This window comes from Dendropsophus ebraccatus, chromosome 1, assembly GCF_027789765.1.
Source record: "Dendropsophus ebraccatus isolate aDenEbr1 chromosome 1, aDenEbr1.pat, whole genome shotgun sequence".
Lineage (NCBI taxonomy): Eukaryota > Metazoa > Chordata > Amphibia > Anura > Hylidae > Dendropsophus > Dendropsophus ebraccatus.
Window position 1 is genome coordinate 88,727,539 of NC_091454.1, and position 20,245 is coordinate 88,747,783.

The 20,245-nt window shown below is 42.7% G+C and overlaps 1 protein-coding gene across 1 annotated transcript in view; it reads right to left on the reverse strand.

Moving 5' to 3' along the window:
* Window positions 1–146: 146 nt before the first annotated feature.
* TBK1 (TANK binding kinase 1) overlaps window positions 147–20,245 on the reverse strand; it is a 43,316-nt gene continuing 23,217 nt past the window's right edge. The window contains exons 10-21 of the mRNA XM_069974670.1: window positions 19,025–19,083; window positions 18,853–18,944; window positions 17,886–17,987; window positions 17,622–17,688; window positions 13,955–14,076; window positions 13,770–13,846; window positions 6,683–6,722; window positions 4,780–4,881; window positions 4,609–4,705; window positions 4,190–4,296; window positions 2,608–2,679; window positions 147–482 (exon numbers count right to left, since the gene is read on the reverse strand). Of these exons, the coding sequence (XP_069830771.1) occupies window positions 431–482; window positions 2,608–2,679; window positions 4,190–4,296; window positions 4,609–4,705; window positions 4,780–4,881; window positions 6,683–6,722; window positions 13,770–13,846; window positions 13,955–14,076; window positions 17,622–17,688; window positions 17,886–17,987; window positions 18,853–18,944; window positions 19,025–19,083 (989 nt within the window). The 3' untranslated portion in view covers window positions 147–430. The remainder of the gene's footprint in view (window positions 483–2,607; window positions 2,680–4,189; window positions 4,297–4,608; window positions 4,706–4,779; window positions 4,882–6,682; window positions 6,723–13,769; window positions 13,847–13,954; window positions 14,077–17,621; window positions 17,689–17,885; window positions 17,988–18,852; window positions 18,945–19,024; window positions 19,084–20,245) is intronic.

Consider the following 20,245-nt stretch of genomic DNA (forward strand, 5'->3'; position numbering starts at 1 on the left):
GCTCCTTTCATGCGAGTTTTGTGCGAGAAATAAGCAGCGATACGGTACGTGTAAAGGCACCCTTAAGAAAATATTATAAAAGATTTAGATGAAAACCTTGATAACTAAATAATACATGAATACAAAGTAGACTTTTAAAAGTAAAATAAGTGTACTAAATGTTTAATTAAACTTTAGATGCATTATTAATCCATTTTCTGTACACAGTTCAGCTAAAAGTTACAGTACTTCATAAGATGGAGAAACTTGACAACAATTATTTCAACATAATGGAAAGAATTCACGCAAAGGTTTCTATATATTCACATTATAGTACATATATACATACATTCCTGGCACTGAAATTACAGGGAAGGAAGCAGGCAAAGGTTAAGGTCCAATGAATTGCCATATGAGGCTTGTTGTAGGTCAAAACTTTGTTAATGCCACACTATATGCAATCCACATTTCGAAAGCCACCATCCATGGTCAGAGCCCCAAATCTGTGAAAAGGAAAAAAAAACAAGCAAAACTTCAGCAAAATTGCGATGCTATAATAATCATCTACATAATATGTGGTAAGTATATGCATGACTGCCTCTACCAGTCCAAGAGTCTTTCAACAGAGTGGCAGTGCAAAGCATATGCTTTATTATAGCTCAATTCTATCTCCTCCGCAGTGTGGTCATCTGGTAGGGTAGCTTCACACGTACCGTATCGCTGCGTTTTTAACGCTGCGTTTTTAGCGAAAAAAAACGCAGCGATACGGTATGTGTGAAGGCACCCGTAAAGAGGATTTCTGCATTAGGACACCTGTTCTAGTGATTTTAGTGGGTTAAAGCAATCATAAATTTATAACATATTCTGTGCATAGGTGATTAAAAAAAAGGAAGAAAAACACATAGGGGGAGATTTATCAAAGGGTGTAAAATTTAGACTGGTGCAAACTTGCCACAGCAACCAATCATAGCTCCTCTTTTCTTTCACCAGAGCTGTGATTGGTTGCAGTGGGAAATTTGCACCAGTCTAAATTTTACACCCTTTGATAAATCTCCCCCATAGTCTATCTAGTCTGCTATTATATTATTTACATTGTTTTTATATTAGTAAAGATATATTTTTATTTCTGACATGTTTAAAGGGGAACCCCGGATAAGAAAATCTTGTTTTCTATTAAAAGTACATTAAAAGTTATATAGATGTGTCTATACAATGTATTACCGTATCTGTGTGGTTCTGCCACACTGGTAGCTGATAGAAATCCAGGAAGTCCAGGAAGAAAAATGGCCCCTGTGCCAATCCACATTGTCTCTTACTGCTATACCCCCTTAGGAGACAAATATTCCATGCCTCTGTCTCACATTGTGTGTGTTTGCTGATGATGCAGACATAGGGCAGGGCATGGTGTCACAGGAGGCTTGGCTTAATCCTCCAATCCCCTGAGTGATCCACCATCTCTGAATGGCCAGAAGCCGTTGCAGCACTAATTTTACTGATTGCGATGGGTGGGGGACTGTGATGATCAGCTAAGGGAAAGAAATGCATTCTGGGAACTGCTCAACCAGGAAGGACAGAAACACAATACAGAACAACCCCCCCCCCCCCAAACAAATAGATTTTTGGTAGTTTTAAAACTGGGATAGACAGGTAAGTAATGCTATATGCTTCTGCAGAAGTTTCATTTTTATTTTTACCTCTACCTGGAGTTCCTCTTTAAAGAGAAACTGCAATCACTTTTATACAGCCTGAACCAAGTCACCAACGCCACTTAATAGGGTGGTTTTGGTGGTCTCCTTACAGGAGCCACCCCTTGGTTGGGTCCATCCCTGGAGGCATATCTGGCTAGTCCCATGTTTCGAGACTCTTAAATGAGGCTTCACAGACTTTTTGCACATTTATGTCAATGTGGCTGATTGAAATATGAGTTATATTAAATACATCTATGCATGTTCATTTTTATGGAGGCGTCTACAAAAATGGGGGACTGGCATTAAAGAAAGACTGAGACTTTTTACCTATTTTATATTCATTCCTTGGCTTTGGTGTCAAAAACGTCATAATAAAAATTAATGTCGGAAAATAAGAACAGTCAACTAAGAAAACCAGGACAGTAATGGCCATTCTACATAAGAGTAGCATTTTTTTTAATATTTTGCCGGAATACTACAGCTCTAGACTGAAGCTGGCTTCAAACTGCCTAGATATATGGGAAAAACGCCACCAACCAGATGTTAACTGGAAGTCAATGGAAGTTTATGCAGCATGCTGAGGGTGTTGTGTTTTTTAGGCAAACTGTCTTTCCCCCATAGAATTCAATGGGAATGTGCTGGTCATCTCAAAAACATCATTGCTGTGTGTAAAGGGTTTTTTTTTCTGGTGTTTTGATACCCTTTTGGTCCAGCAACTGCAGAGGAAAACTACATACAGAAAATTATAAACATTTCTAGGCAATATAGGGGAAGTAAGAGCTCATCAAAGATATTTAGCTAAAGGTAGGAGTATACACATAGCATAATAATCTATGCAGAGTTCAGCAGTCAGTCTGAGGAGTGGGAAATCTATATATGTATAACCACTTGACAGAATTAACATGAAAGACTTATTAGAATGAAAATTTGTCTAGTTTACCTTTCCAAGATGTGATTATTTTCAGCCAACTCTTTGACAACTCCTTCCATCTCTTCTTTTAATTTTCGCATTCTGATTGAAATAAACAAATATTTGCAACTTTTCTCAAACTTTGATCACTTAACAATGGTCAGAAGCTTACAGTGACACTGTCACCGCCTTTCTTTATGAGGACTTCTCTATACAGCTGTAAAGCCTAAATTCTGCAGTATCACCTTAAAAACTAATGTGCTAAAAGTTAGACAACAAAAGCTGAAACACATTGCAAATTATAACCTGCAAATTAAAGACCTAATTCCCAAGTATCATTTACTCTACCACAAATGGAAAAATTCTTACTGTTTCTACTTGCATTAAAACAATAAATTAGTGTATACTTACCCCTGTTTCTCCCACACAGCTTCTGCTATCACATCTTCTGGCAGCTTCTGACAACTAGTTGGTCCCTGCTTAGCCAATCACAGAGCCAAGCAGAGGAGTGTGAAATCATCTTAAAGTGCCAGAACGGGAGCGCATAGCATTTATCGGTGGTATCAGCGATTTACACGTAGCATCTGCCCAAGGCAGACTTTAGATGCAGATTGCTGATCCGACAGGGTGGAGGTAAGTATTATTAAGTCTGTCAGGGAAACTGATTAAAACTATATGACTGCAGGGATTCCAATCAGTCAGTGACAGATACCCGCTCCTGTCACGGACACCCTTAAACGCAGTGATCGCTATAGATTGTGATGTTTAAAGCATTAATGACAGGCAGAAATATGTTTCCTGCTGCCTGTCATTGTGCCTGTCTCCTGGCACATTAATGTGTGTGGTGCTGCTCAGACTGAAGCAGTGCCACGCATATTAAAGGGAATGTGTCTTGTAACTTGTAATGTAACTTATTGTTTAAATAATGTACTTATGTTAAACATATTTTTAAGAATTTTTGGTGACTTTTTTTTAATATTGCATTTTTATATCTACATTATAAAATTATCTGGAAATCTTGCAGCTTTCATTCTCATCATTGGGGATAAAGCTAAGATGAAACTTCCTGTTCTCACTGTAGTGATAAAAGGAGTCTGCTGTAAAGTGATCACTGTAAAGTGATCTGTACAGCATTGCAGCGACATGTGACACCAGTAGGTGGAGGCAACAATAACAGCTACCTGTGGAAGACTTTTTCAAAGGTCACAGAGTACGCCAAGTAATGTTCCACAGGGGGACAGAGTGTATCTAATACAGTCTATGTCCATGAGGCTTGCTGTAAAGCATGTCACTAAATGCTGTTAAAACAGACCAGGCAATATGGCAGCCCCCATAACAATGTACAAATAGTAAAATAAACAAAAATTTAAGTCAGGAAATAGAACAAGATTTGAATACAAGAACAAGTTTTAGTATGTCATTCTAATCAGTAAAAGAAAATTTAGCTGACACATTCCCTTTAAAGACCACTTAATGTCAGGAATGTATATGCACATTCCTAAGTCAGTAGGAATGTATATAGCTGCATGGCTGATGTGAAGGGATTAAAAAATGAAAAAAAGCTTACATCATTATATACAGTAATTAAAGTTATGCAGAAGCAAATACTCACCCAAGGGTCATTTCCACTAAGGTGTTAGGGCTTGTGTAGATTGGATTCACTGTTGGCTTTATTCCTCCAGGATTAGCAAACACTTTCTGAGGCATGTTTTCTTGATACTGCAATTAGAATAATTAATGTCAGTAGAAGATTGAGAATAATGCAGGGCTCATAACAAACTTTGCAGTTCTTTGCTGCACTTTTGAGTCCAAGTAAAAAATGGCATACATGCCGGAAATGACCTAAACATAATCACTAGCTGACTATATGTGGCCTTTACGAGTAAATTGGGTCAATGCCAGTCCTTGCTCTGCACCGAATATGACAGGGTGTTGGTTTATCTGTGCAGAATTGTAGTGTGAATTCAGGAGTGTATAATGATAAAGAAATATAGATGTTTAGGATAAAATTACCACTGTGCAAAGACATACCTCATTAATGTAAAGCTGGCACTTTGTCACTTCTTCTGCAATGTCGAAACACTGACTTTTGAGTGTGAATAGCTGTTTCCTTAAAAGCATCATCTTTCTGGAGGGAAAAGTTTAATATTAATAAAATAACCATAAAAGTGCTCTAGTAAATGAAAAAGAAGTTACGCTTACCTCATCCACTCTTGGGATTTGCTGCGGAACCCATCATACTTGCTAACACATTCATCCTTGAACAGTGTGTGGGCTTTGGCTGCATGAATGCAGAGTTTCTGCCTGCACAAAAATGGTATTAGATGTGAGGAGTCTGGCATTGATGTTACTTATAATAAAGCCTATACAACCAGCCACTTATTAAAGGAAACCAATGAGCACATTTGTGCTGACTGGGCTTCCAGAACGGCTGCACACACCTTGCAGCTGGGTCTTCTGTATTGTTTGTGCTTCTGGGCTTCATTGTCTTCACGTCCGGTAAAATACTTTTTAATCGTGCACGCGAGGCAAGAGGAGAGCCGTAAACTAGTCATTTAGGCTGTGAATAGTCACAGCTCTCTGTCCTGTCAGCGCAATCTCTAGGGTGATTGACAGGCCATAAGGCCCGCTAACAGCAAGGAGGCCCGCTTATCCATATAAGGATATTGAATATCTTTATCTGGGGTAGGGTTCATTAGAATTCCATAGATCAGCGATTAAGCTTTTGCATAGTCCCTCCACAGTAGCTGTTGTCAAAACAATGACTGTTTAGAACAAGGAAGACATAATGGAATTGGGCATATGGCGGTTATTAATATTCTGATAAAAGCTTAAGTGTAAGACAGGATTGATTTACTGTGACGGTCAGCTTTAACCGTTAACCTGAAAAGTTTTTTTCTTAACCAGTCATATGGCTAGTTAAGCTGTCTGGGATCATGAGGTGAAAGAGAAATGAAGTCATGGGAGAAGCTTTGGAAACCAGGGGGAATTTCCTAATGCAAGTTCTCCAGATGTTTTAGGCGAATGCAATAGGTCCCAGAGTAAAGGCCGGGAGAGATGTGGATGATGTGGATCAAACCCTTGTCAGTGAGCTCACCTGCTTCTCTCCTTCAAATGGTGCACGGAAAAACCTGGGGCAGAGTAAGCCAAGAGATAACATAGTCCAGCACCTTGAGCGGAGTAAAAAAAAAAAAATCACAACTTCTGTATTTTTATCAGGGTGATAGAGAGGAAGAGGTTGTGAGCAAGGCAAGTGTTGCCAAAATGTGTCAACCAGGTCTTGTCATCTGCTCCTCTGTATCACCCGATGAAAATAAAGTCTTGATTTTTTACTCCATTCAAGGTGCTGGACTATATGTTCTCGAGAAGAAAAAATTGGGATATGCCAGGGCCAACCAAAGTTTTTAATTTCCATCCACTTTGCGTAGGCTGGCAGAGCTGACCATGCTGGAATGCAGCAGAGATGTGCTGCCCAATAGTAGCACAGAAAGTCTGGAAGTGCCAGACCACCCATAACTTTGGGGACCTGCACCATGCGCTAGGAGATTCTATGGAGTCTGTGGGCCCATGCGAATCGAAGGACTGAAGCTTGTAAGGCTTTAAGAGTACTAAGAGGAATATGTATCGGTAGTGTCTCAAGGAAACATAACACTTTTGGTAGGATTGTCATTTTAATGCCAGCAATGCGTCCAAGCAGGGAAAGTGTGAGAGAAGCCCACTTATCAAGCAGGGACTGTGCAGGACTCAAAAGTGTGGTTGACCATGCTTTTGAGTCTTGCAGAAAAGTAGTTTACGTCGGAAAGACAGTAGTCTCAAAATTACTACAACCTGCCCATTCAAGTCAATAGGGCTGTCAAGCCCCTCACCGGGCTGCACGTTGGGCATCCTTTTTTCATAGATTCCTGAATTAGGGCTGAAAACGTGATGTAAACCTAGTCCAACAGTTTTATGAGTTTGGAATGTAAATTGCAGCTGGCAGATTCACTTTAATTGCTTCTGTACACTTATGTTCAATATAGAAAAGAAAGTACAAATGTCAATATAATACAGGGATGGCAAAAATAGCTCAATGCCTACAACAACTTTCTTAGGTTTTAGGACTTACTTGTCAAACTTGTGAATCTGTTCTTCATTGTATGAAAGCCCTGCAAGTAATAAACATAGAAAATTAAACAACGCAGAAGCAAAGAAATCAACCATCTGTTTACCATAAGGCACATATCCTTTGTATAGCTTTTTTGAAAATCAGATCATGTTCATTCAAAACAAATTGTCAGTGTATACAATCACATTGCATAAAGGAGGACACTGTACAGCACCAACAAGTAAAATAATAATAAAAAAAAATCTATAACTTCAATAGTTTAATAAAGACAATAACCAAAACAAAAGAAAAAGAAGGTCTGTATACATGCTGAGTAGTTTTCTAAAGAGGTTTCTAGAATAAAGTGCATTTAAAGGAAATGTATAGTCCGGAAATTGCCTATTGTTTAAATAAAAAGGGAAGTCCCATGAAAGTAGAAAAAAAAGGAAAGGGAGAGGACTTTTAAAGGGGTAGTGCGGCGCTAAACAATTATTCACAAAACAACACACATTACAAAGTTATACAACTTTGTAATGTGTGTTAGGTATGTGAATGGCCCCCTTCCCCGTGTTTCCCCCCACCCAGGCTACACCCGGAAGTGTGGTGCATTATACTCACCGCATCTCGTGTCGACCCCCGTCCGCCATCTTGGGACAATGAGGTAGTCTTCGGGAGGCCGGCCGAACCGCTCCATCCGTTGTATAACTTTGTAATGTGTGTTATTTTGTGAATAATTTTTTAGCGCCGCACTAGCCTTTTAACAATTAAACAATGTATACTTACCACCCCTCGTGCCTCCGTAGGGCTGCTCCCAAGTCTCACTGCCGGGCGTGAATTTTGATATAGAATCTGGGTACGTCACATACCTGGCTTCACCAGCTGCAATGTCCAGCTTAGCCAGTCAGTAAATAGGGTGTTCCCGCCCCAGTCACTGATTGACTGTGCGGGTAATTGATCAGCTGGGTATGACACTGTAGCTGGAAGAGCTGCAGGAGGCCAACATCTGTTAGCGAGACCCAGGAGCGGCGATACGGAGCAAGAGGAAAGGTAAGAAGACTTTGTTAATTATGTCCCCACACCCCCATGCTTTTTTTTATTTTTTATGTTTACGTTTTTATGTTAAACATATTTTTTTCAATTTCTGGCGATTTTTTTTTTTTTTGTTAATTATGTCCCTGTTCCCAGTAACAGTGGGGGACAAGCAAAATAAATGAGAGTATGACTTTAAAGCTGTTTTATGGGCTTTTGCCAATTTCATGAAGAAGCAGAGTGGGTATGATTTTTTTTATCCCACCATTTCCTGCCCCTGAATAAATAGGCAAACACCCAGAAAACACCTTCAATATGTCAAATACAATTTCAGCTAAACATTCCTTTCCTAATATAACTGTGCACCACACTATTTTACAGATGTATGTTTCTATATTTCTCTTTTCCATTTACTGATACTTGTATAGTAAACTTACTTTGTCTAGTATTTCTGTATAGGATAAGGAGACAAATAAAGGGAAACAAGCACTGTAATGTATTTTAAGGGCAGCCGGAGGACTGGGGAGACAAGTAACCAGGTTGTAAGTATACTATGCTTGTGATCTTTGCTGTCAAGTTTCCAGGGCTGCACAAATGATACAAGGATCGCTCGTGTAGCCTGGCAGCTCAATTTCTCCTGCTATGTAAAGGCACTGCACACGAGCACCGATCTCACTGATCGCGGCCGACAAATTGTATTTTCTAAAAGAATTCTTAAGGTACATTACAGTGTTTGTTTCCCTTTATCCTACACACTCACTTAATTGAGAAAGAAAGTTTACTACACAGGCACCAGTAAATGGAAAAGAAAAACATAGAAACTTTCATCTGTAAAATAGTGTGGTGCACAGTTATATTAGGGAAGGAATGCTTAGCTGAAATTGTATTTGACATATTGGAGGTGTTTTCTGGGTGTTTGCCTATTTATTCAGGGGCAGGAAACGGTACGATTAAAAAAAAATTATACCCACTCTGCTTCTTTATGAAACCGCTTTAAATCATATTCTCATTTATTGTGGGAGGCGAGGCTTGAAGATAAAGCAGACGGCTGGAGGACAGGAGAAATGTCCTGGATCACAAGCAGTGCACTAGGTAAGTATGCACTGCTAATTTTAATCTGGAAACTGACAGTAAAGATAAATACATATCTGTGCTGTCAGTTCCCTTTTATCATTATGGGCCACACATAACCTTGTTTGATCAGTTGAGGATCACGTGTTTCCCCTGTCTTGATTATTGTCACATGAATCATCACTATGAAACTGCTGACGCAATTTGATAGCGATGCTTGAACCTTAATTCTTTTACAAAATGAAGGGCGTTTTACACAGGCTGATTATCGTCTGCAGGAGCATTTCTTGCAACGCTCCTGGCTAATAATCAGTCTGTGTAAAAAGCCCTTTATTTTGTAAAAGAATTAAGGTTCAAGCATCACTATGAAATTATGTCATTAGATTCACAGTGATGGTTCATATGAAAGTTCTCCTTTAATTATGGGCAATACTTTCAGAGAAAAGGAGGAAGTATATACAGTACATAGCTCATACAAAAGGTATGGTAAAAAGATGTTCCAGGTAAAAAGACAAGGGGCATTGCCTCTACCTGGAGAAAAAAAGATTTAGTCTCCAAAAGGTGACATGCCTTCTTTACCATGAGAACAGTGAATCTGTGGAAGTCTACCCCAGGATCTGGTCACAGCAAAACCAGCGTCGGGTTCTTACATCCATCATTCCATCCCTCCCCCTTTCCTTTATCCATTCCCTGCCTTGGTTGAACTTGATAGGTATATTCGTGTCACTACTAAGAGCCATTCAGCGACGCAACAGGTCCTATTCACTTCATCCTCGGTTAGGTCTGAGGCTGTGACACAAATATACCTATCTGAAGTCTTGGATCCTGTGGCTCAAGATCTTCGACTAAACTTCTGGACCGGCTGCTGCTGTCCCTCCTTCTATCTTCACTGATAGCGCTGCAAGGTGTTGTACCCTCCTTACAACACTTAAAAGGAGCACATACCCAGGCTCGGACTGGGCCACCGGGGGGCCGGGGAAATCCCCGGTGGGCCCCGAGCTGGAGTGGGCCCCCTGCTCCTAGGGGGGCCGGGGGCTGCACCTCCCTTTTTAACTGGAAGCGATCGCAACAATCGCTTCCAGTTAAATTTAAGCAGTGTTCTGTCAATCACTCTTGTTACCGCAAGCAGAGATTTGCTTGCGATCACAAGAGTGTCGCAAGCTCCGTTGCGAAGTCCCGGCAGCGCCATCACTGACCTCGTGTGCGCCGCGGCGGCTAGGACTTCCGGGTCATGGAGCGCTGGAGTCCCAGCCACCGCGGCGCACACTAAGCTCAGTTATGGCGCTGCCGGGACTTCACATAGGAGCTGCTCATCAGTCAGGAGAAGAGGAGGCCAGCGACCGACGGGGAGCGTGTGGTTAGGTGAGTTGTCTTGTGTTTTTTTTTCTTTTTATCAGGGGGGGCAAAATAAGGGGGGCTGTATACAGGGGAAGGACAACATAAGGGGGGCTGTATACAGGGGAAGGACAACATAAGGGGGGCTATATACAGGGGGAGGACAACATAAGGGGGGCTGTATACAGGGGAAGGACAACATAAGGGGGGCTATATACAGGGGGAGGACAACATAAGGGGGGCTGTATACAGGGGGAGGACAACATAAGGGGGGCTGTATACAGGGGGAGGACTACATAAGGGGGGCTATATACAGGGGGAGGACAACATAAGGGGGGCTGTATACAGGGGGAGGACTACATAAGGGGGGCTATATACAGGGGGAGGACAACATAAGGGGGGCTGTATACAGGGGGAGGACTACATAAGGGGGGCTATATACAGGGGGAGGACAACATAAGGGGGGCTGTATGCAGGGGGAGGACAACATAAGGGGGGCTGTATACAGGGGGAGGACAACATAAGGGGGGCTGTATACAGGGGGAGGACAACATAAGGGGGGCTGTATACAGGGGGAGGACTACATAAGGGGGGCTATATACAGGGGGAGGACAACATAAGGGGGGCTGTATACAGGGGGAGGACTACATAAGGGGGGCTATATACAGGGGGAGGACAACATAAGGGGGGCTGTATACAGGGGGAGGACTACATAAGGGGGGCTATATACAGGGGGAGGACAACATAAGGGGGGCTGTATGCAGGGGGAGGACAACATAAGGGGGGCTGTATACAGGGGGAGGACAACATAAGGGGGGCTGTATACAGGGGGAGGACAACATAGGGGGGCTATATACAGGAGGAGGACAACATAGGGGGGCTATATACAGGAGGAGGACAACATAGGGGGGCTGTATACAGGGGGAGGACAACATAAGGGGGCTATATACAGGGGGAGGACAACATAAGGGGGCTATATACGGGGGAGGACAACATAAGGGGGGCTATATAAAGGGGGAGGACAACATAAGGGGGGCTATATACAGGGGGAGGACAACATAAGGGGGGCTGTATACAGGGGGGAGGACAACATAACGGGGGCTGTGTACAGGGAGAGGACAACATAAGGGGCTTTATACAGGGGGAGGACAACATAACGGGGGCTGTGTACAGGGGGAGGACAACATAAGGGGCTTTATACAGGGGGAGGACAACATAAGGGGGGCTATATACAGGGGGAGGACAACATAAGGGGGGCTATATACAGGGGGAGGACAACATAAGGGGGGCTATATACAGGGGGAGGACAACATAAGGGGGGCTATATACAGGGGGAGGACAACATAAGGGGGGCTATATACAGGGGGAGGACAACATAAGGGGGGCTATATAAAGGGGGAGGACAACATAACGGGGGCTGTGTACAGGGGGAGGACAACATAAGGGGGGCTATATACAGGGGAGGACAACATAAGGGGGGCTGTATACAGGGGAGGACAACATAAGGGGGGCTGTATACAGGGGGAGGACAACATAAGGGGGGCTGTATACAGGGGGAGGACAACATAAGGGGGGCTGTATACAGGGAAGGACAACATAGGGGGCTATATACAGGGGGAGGACAATATAAGGGGGGCTATATACAGGGGAAGGACAACATAAGGGGCTGTATACAGGGGAAAGACAACATAAGGGGGGCTATATACAGGGGAAGGACAACATAAGGGGCTGTATACAGGGGAAGGAAAACATAAAGGGGGCTATATGGGGCAAGGACAACATAAGGGGGGCTATACGGGGGAATAGACAACATAAGGGGCTAAATGGGGGGTAGGGATGGGCAACATAAGGGGGCTATCTATATGGGGGGATGGATAACACAAGTGGGCCAGTTATAAGGGGGACAACACAGGGGCCATCTATAAGGGACACTGGATGGGGGCAGGAGGACAACACTGAGGAGGCATCTATAAAGGGCACTACACAGAGGGGGACAACAATGGGGGGGCATCTCTAAAGGTAACTATAGGGCATGCACAGAGGAGGGCATCTACTTTAGTGGACAACACAGAGGGGTCATCTATAAGGGGACTACACAGAGGGGGCCATATACTATAGGGCAGGAATAGGGAACATTGGCTCTCCAGCTGTTGCAAAACTACAGCTTTAGCTGTGGCTGTCCAGGCATGATGGGAGTTGTAGTTTTGCAACAGCTGGAGAGCCGAGGTTCTCTACCCCTGATATAGGGAATGCACAGAGGTTGTCATCTACTGTAAGGGGATTACACAGAGGGGGGTTTCTACTATAGTAGATGCACACAGGGCCATCTATATGGAGGACTGAACAAGGGGCCATCTACAAGGTGTCTACACATTATATATATATATTTATATATATATATATATATATATATATATATATATATATATATTATATATAGGGCTAACCACTGAGAGAAGGTGTAAAGGGGCCAATACAGATGTGCAGTTTGTAGAAAGATGAGGATGGTGCCAGTGTGAGGAGACTAATATGTCTGTCTGGCAGATTCTGTGGATTCTTGGCTTGGAGAAGTTCTCATAATGGCCCAGGGCAGATGGAAAAGAAGATGAAAAGGGAAGATCTCTGATCAGAGAAGACGTCTCCTGTGAGTCGCTAAATCTATGTGCAGTGTAATGTATATGGTGTATAGAGCCTGTGTAGAGCTGGGGCTACTTCTATATGACTGTATGAGGGGATATTGATCTTTGTTCAGAGGATTTTACTCAGTAGCAGCGGTGGTGTTAGTCAGTATGTGGTGGTGTTAGTCAGTATGTGGTGGTATTATTTGTTACTTGTAATCTGGTGCGGTGTTCATTGGTCTTAGTATACCAGATTTGGTCAGTGACAATATGGTAGCAATGGTTGAGGTGTGGCGGTAATATTTCCCCCTTGTATACTGGTAATATTGGTCATAGTATACAGGATTTGGTCAGTAACAGTATAGCGGTGATATGTATGGTGATACTATTTTCCTCCTGTATACTGGTATTATTGGTAATATCGGTCTTCGTATACAGGATTTGGTCAGTTACTGTATAGCGGTAATATGTGTGGGGATATTTGCTCTTTGTATACTGGTGTTATTAGTAGCTGTATGACTTGTATCTAAGTATACAGTGTTATCATGCAAAGAAAATTGTCTTATAGCCCAATTACACCGGCCAATAATTGGTAACAAGCGCTCCTAGGAAGCCTATTCAGCCGACGATCAGCCCATGTAAAAGTGCCAGAGATCTGCTGACATGCCAGCAAATGCCCCATAGTCGGCTGATTTGATCTTTTGTGCAGCTAAGATCATTGCTGTCGGCTGCACATCACCTGCCCTGCTGATTAGCAATCATTTGCTGCCCTATTTTGCCCCATATCACGCTGTGTTAATGGACCCTTATTAATATTACCATAGATAAGTATGGTGGCAGAAGGGTGGGCCCCAAGAATGATTTCCCCTGGCGGGCCCATGGCACTCCAGTCTGACACTGCACATACCCATTTGTGCTTTCCTTGTTATCACTGTTTTTATGGTAGCACCCTACGGCACCTTTCATCTCTTTTTAGCCCATTTTATCTCTTGGTTAAACTTGATGGACATGTGCCTTCTTTCTATCAACCATTTAAACCAAGTAATTAGACTCACTGCGTTGTGCTTTATCCTTCTTGAACTGTCCGCTGATCTCAGTTATCAAACTAAGCAAAACTTGCATCTTTTCCACACTACAAAGAACCAAATGACAATTATCAATTTAAAAAAAAAAAAAAAATACTGTTTTTTAATATTATAAAATGATAACATGTGCTGTCAGTGGCTGCTCATGTACTTACTTTCTGTCACTTGGGCGTGTGCCTTCAACATTGATCCAGGAGTCAGTGAGACCACCACCAGGAGACAATTCATTCTTAATTTCCCGCAGTGAAGTTTCCAGATTTTGCTGAGAACTAGAAAGCTAGGAAAAATAGAAATAAGTCTGTATTTAAGTAAAATAGAGAAATAAGTAATGTTTGTAGTATAGCAGCAGAAAATAGAGAGAAATATCATATGAAAAATAAATTCGGCCTCAAAAGGGATTGCATGGAATGAGATTGCATGAATAAAATTCAAAACAAAAAGCAAGCATTAGTTATATGCTTTAAAAGATAGACCCTGTAATCTGATAAGCTTTTAAATTATTCTGTGTAAGTGTACTTTGTATCTTAATTACAGCACAGACTAGGGAATAAGATGTGTGTAGCTTTAAAGAGACTGTATAACCTAGATTTTTTTTTACTAGTCAAAGCCAGATACTGGAACATTCTTTTTTTTTCCAATCTGTCACTTTTGTGATTACAGCGTTTGCCTTCGGCTCAGTACTGACTCTGGCCGCTTAGGAGCAGAAGCTTTCTGTTGGAAAACCCTCTTTAGAGCGGGGATTCCCTTCATTACGATAGGATTCACCCCTTCAGTAAACAGTGTTACTGAGCAATGTTCAAGTATAGAACAAAGCTTCAGGGGAAGTTATTGTACGAACGGCTAATTGTTCTAATACAAAAGTGTTCAGGAACAAAGGAACCACTGTAGATACATTTTAGCAGGTTCAATCATACAACACCGTAGCTGCCCATCTCCATGTTCCAGTGCAGGAACAACAGCCCCGCTCTGTACAGGTGCTGTTACTGTACATGAACAGGTCCTGCCTGCTTATGCATAGCTTAACCCCTTCAAGACAGAGCCCTTTGATGCACGGATGTTAGGGTCAAATTAATGCAATGTTCCTCCCCTCCTTCTAAGAGCCATAGCGCTTTTATTTTTCCACCTACAGGGCTGGTTGAGGTGTCATTTTTTGCGCCATGATCTCTAGTTTTTATTAATATCATATTGGTGTAACAGAAGAATTTTGATTGCTTTTTATTATTTTTTTCCGATATATAATTTATTAAAATCTGCAATTCTGGTGTTTTTTTTTCCGTTTACACCATTCACCATGCGGGAACAATACTGTTATATTTAAATAGATCTGACAATTCTCCACGCTACGATATGTACTATGTTTATTTGTTTAGTTTTTTATTGGTATTTTTATTTTTATAATGGGCAAGAAGGTATTTTAAACTTTTATTGGGAGAGGGGGGTTATAAGGGGTTTTTTAATACTTTTTATAAACTTTTTTTTTTTTTAATTACACTTTTTTTTACTGTAAAACATACAACCATTAGATTGCATATACTGATCTATGCTATGTCTAAGAGCAGACTCTATTCATAGATCGCCAATTCGACAGGACGGAGGTAAGTTTAAAGTACTCAGTGACAGAACAAGCTTCTGTCACTGAGTGATCGGGACCCTCGCAGCACTGGGTACCTTAAAGGTTGCGATCACTAAGGGTCCATTTACACACAAAGATTATCTGACAGATTATCTGACAAAGATTTGAAGCCAAAGCCAGGAATGGATTTGAAAAGGAGAAATCTCAGGCTTTCCTTTATGACCTGATCGCTGTTTATAGTCTGTTCCTGGTTTTGGCTTCAAATCTTTGGCAGATAATCTGTCAGATAATCTTTCTGTGTAAATAGACCCTAATGCTAAGTTTACACGGAGCGATAATTGGCCCGATCGCACGATTAACGTTTTCGTAGTAACAATTTTTTTTTTATAACGATCAGCGTTTAGACGGTACGATACATCGTACGGAAAAATAATTTTGCGATTGCACGCCCGCAGCCCCCCCCCCCCCCCGCTCAACCGCAGCCCCCTGCACCGCCCCGATCGCCACCCCCGCCGCTCCGATGGCCCCCCCCCCGCCGATCCGATCGCCATCCCCCCCCCCCCCCGCCGCTCAATCGCCACCCCGCCGCCACTCCGATCGCCCCCACCGCCGCGGCCGAGCATACGTTACCTGCTCCGCACAGCAGGTATTAGAGATCCCCTGCTTCCCTCTTCAGCGCATTGATTGGCTGAAGAGATGAGCCGGGAATTTCAAACGGCTCCTCTTCAGCCAATCAGTGCTCCTCTTCAGCACTGATTGGCTGAAGGGGAGCAGTTTGAAATTCCCGGCTCCCCTCTTCAGCCAATCAATGGAGCGGCGGCGGTGGTGGTGGTGGTAGTTGCGATCGGAGCGGCGGGGGGGTGGTGGCGATCGGAGCGGCGGGGGTGGCGATCTGGGGCGGCGGGGGTGGCGATCTGGGGCGGCAGGGGTGGCGATCTGGGGCGGCGGGGGTGGCGATCGGGGCGGCGGGGTGGCGATCGGGGCGGCGGGGGTGGCGATCGGGGCAGCGGGGGTGGCGATCAGGGCGGTGATCAGAGCGGCGGCGGCGATCGAGCCGGCTCAGGGGGCTGCGGATGAGCGGGGGGCCGGACGGGGCTGCGGGGGGCCGGACGGGGCTGCGGGCGGCCGGACTATCACGCGACGACTGTTTACACGGAACGATCGGTGAATTTTTTGCAAACTACGAACGACGATTTATGAACATGTTAAAAGATCAAAATTAACGATTTTACGATCATTCGCTGCGTTTACACGTACGATTATCGTTCGAATTCGATCATTATCGCAAAAATTCGCCCGATAATCGCTCCGTGTAAACTTAGCATTAGGGTGCGTTTACACAGAAAGATTTATCTGACAGATTTTGGAAGACAAAGCCAGGAATGGGTTTGAAAAGAGTCTTTATGACCTGATCCCTGTTTATAGTCTGTTCCTGGCGTTGGCTTCAAAGATCTGTCAGATAAATCTGTCTTTGTAAACGCACCCTTACTCTAAAACATAAATGAGATGCAGCTGCGGGATCGCAGCTGCCTCTCATTACCTCCAGCCCCGGACACACTGATGTGTGCAGGACTGCTCTCACTGCAGAGGTCCCACACACATCAGTAAGACTTTCAGTCAGGAACGTATATATACGTATTATACGGGGTATGTGCAGTAGGAACGTATATATACGTATTACTGACAGGAAGGGGCTAATATGGATTAGTAGGCTTGTGCGAAGAAAGCTGGCTGGTGGAATAGAGAATTACTCCTCAAAAATGCTTTGAGGAGTATTTTCTTTACTCGGCTTGACTTTGACCTTGGAACTGGTTCCTTGAGGCAGTGCCAATGTTGCTGTTGCTGATGTTCCAAGGCTTACAACGGCGTCATAAAAGCCACTTTTTTGTTTGATCAAAGGAGCAGACAAACCAATTTTAAGCTGTGTCTGATCAATCATATGACAGACACCAGTGGTGCCTTGACAGACCCCACTGACTTAAAATTATATACTATACTGTCTATGCTAAACGGCCATTTCCTGGGGAAATGGCACGTCACCAGAAGTTGTCCGAATAAGGACAAAAACGGAGATAGGAGGACAGCAAGTGGTCCTGGAACCAGCAGCCGTGGCACAGCGGGACAGTAAAGTATATAGCACTTTTGTGTAACTCGCAGCCCTGGCAGAAGCGTAGTTTTGTAATTTTAGCTGGACAACCCCTTTAAGCCACAACGACATTTGGACAGTTCTTCTGATTAGAACTACTCACCCGTAGCAGTTTGGAATGTATTTCATATATTTCTGACTCCACACTCATCTGCATCACATGTTCATATCTGCAATTAAATATTACAAACCATTTAGGTGGGAAGATTAATAAATCTTTGGCCTAAGCAAAAGATCTGTTTCATTTGTAGTGCTTATTCACTCGGTAGGGCACAGAGAGAAAGGGGAGGTCTCATTTAAATAAAGTGAAACTCCCAAAGGCGACTGACTTCGAACCGCACTTTAGGATGATGTTTTCAAAACTTACATCTTAAGGTCTTTTTCAATGGTTCTGTTGCAGAAGTTAAATTTCAGAGTGACTTCTGTATTCTTGTGAACAGTCTCATTATACTCATCTTTCATTATTTCACTGAAAAGGAGAATACACTTGAGAACCAGGAAAGCAGAAAATGGCAAGCAACATTCTCAGTTTTGATATTTAAGACCTAAACACTGTATTTTTTTTCCAGATTACAAATTCCAGAAAATCTTTCATTTTGAGACCATTTGCACATACAACCAATTTAGTACTGAAAATCCCCTAAAAAGTACAATATTATACATGTCCTGTCACTATTTCCATATTTGCTGCAGATTTCATCTATTGCTATGTAAATCCACTGTAGAATCTCTATTCAACCCAAGTGATTTTTCGACGGAAAACACGGCACTTCCTGTTTTCTGACTTTATTTTCTCCAAAAACAGCAAACAGTCAGAAAGCAGGAGGTCCTGTGTATTTCCAGGCCATCTGAGCGCTCACAGAGAGAAGGCAGTCATGTGACTGATGGACACATTGAGCTGTGACTCTCTGTACTGGCCAGAATTCCTTCGTTTAGTCTGTTTTTTTCAGCCAGCACAAGTCAGAAAATCTTCCCTCAGGAGACTGGACCTGGATTTCTGGTTCAGCTTTGTTTTACAGCATGATAACAACAAAAAAAATTATCAATGTATCTTGCAAACTTGCTTGATATCACATCTACTGTTGATTTAGTTTTTGAAAGTTATAACGACAGGGACACTATAAATGTATAATCCAGATAACCTCAGGCCATGATTCCTGTAAGGTCATATGGCCATGTAAGAATAGGACCCATTCTAATAACAGACTCCACCCTGCTATATGTATTCACCCATGCTGATACACTGTAGTAAGAGGATAAGATGAGGCTCTACAGATATTATATATACACACACAAATATTTACATATATATATATATGTACAAAACACCTTACATCAGCCAAGATATCCCCTTCCGTGTGAGGTCTTGTGTGATTAACAATGATGAGGCAATACGACAGTAGTAGCACACAACCCCAGTTACTGCCTGGTGAATAATTAAGACTTATTTAGCATGATGACATAAAATATATACATCATAATAATAAAACTAAGTAATTCACAAACCTTGGCCATGTTGGCATCAACGTCCAAGTCATATTGTGAGTGAATTTTAGGGATCATTACTGGGGAAAAAACAGATTTTATTAACTACATTTTTTTTAAAATTAAACATCACTTAGGCGTATTATTTAAAATAAATTATTATAATTAATATTATCGTACAGTAACCAACTTATCTAATATCTAGATTCCTGATCCATGCTGCTCACTAAACTTCCTGGTCTTTGTATCAATACAAAAAAGTTGCTTTTTAGCCAATCACTGGCACAGCAGCAACTAACTTGTGTCAACGCAGAAACCAGGAAGCGGTTACTAATTAAATTAAACGGTGCAGACCTAACCAATATCAAGCATGTGTGTATGTACCATTAAAGTAAACATGATAGTTAATTGGTAGTGCGGCAGTAAAGAATTATTCACAGACTAACACACATTACAAAGTTATACAACTTTTTAATGTATGTTATGTCTGTGAATGGCCCCCTTCCCCATGTCCCACCACCCCGACCCGTGAACCCGGAAGTGTGGTGCGCTATACTCAGCTGTCACATGACAATCCCTGTCTCCGATCTTCAGCCAGTGACGTCTTCTTCGGGCAGCCGGCGAACAGCTCCGACTGTGCCGAATGCTGGCCGCCCTCTGCAGCGTCATCCGATGCTCAGCCGCGATTGGCTGAGCATAACTGTGCTCAGCCAATCGCGGCTGAGCAGCTGATGATGCGGCCGCGTCATCAGCTGCTCAGCTGCGATTGGCTGAGCACAGTTATGCTCAGCCAATCGCGGCTGAGCATCGGATGATGCTGCAGAGGGCATCCGGCATTCGGGACAGTCGGCCGCCCGAAGAAGACGTCACTGGCTAAAGATCGGAGACAGGGGTCAGCACGTGACAGGTGAGTATAGCGCACCACACTTCCAGGTACACGGGCGGGGGTGGTGGGACACGGGGAAGGGGGCCATTCACAGACATAACATACATTACAAAGTTGTATAACTTTGTAATGTGTGTTATTCTGTGAATAATTCTTTACTGCCGCACTACCCCTTTAAACTATATTAATACATTTTATTTTAAAGTATTATTTTATTTCATATATAGTTCAATCACAGAAATTTTTTTTACTGAACCCACAAAATATGATGCTTGCAAAACGGAACCAAACCTAGGGTCAGTATGAATAATACCTATAAAGTTGCCCATACCCCTTATAGTGAGGGCCCTATTACA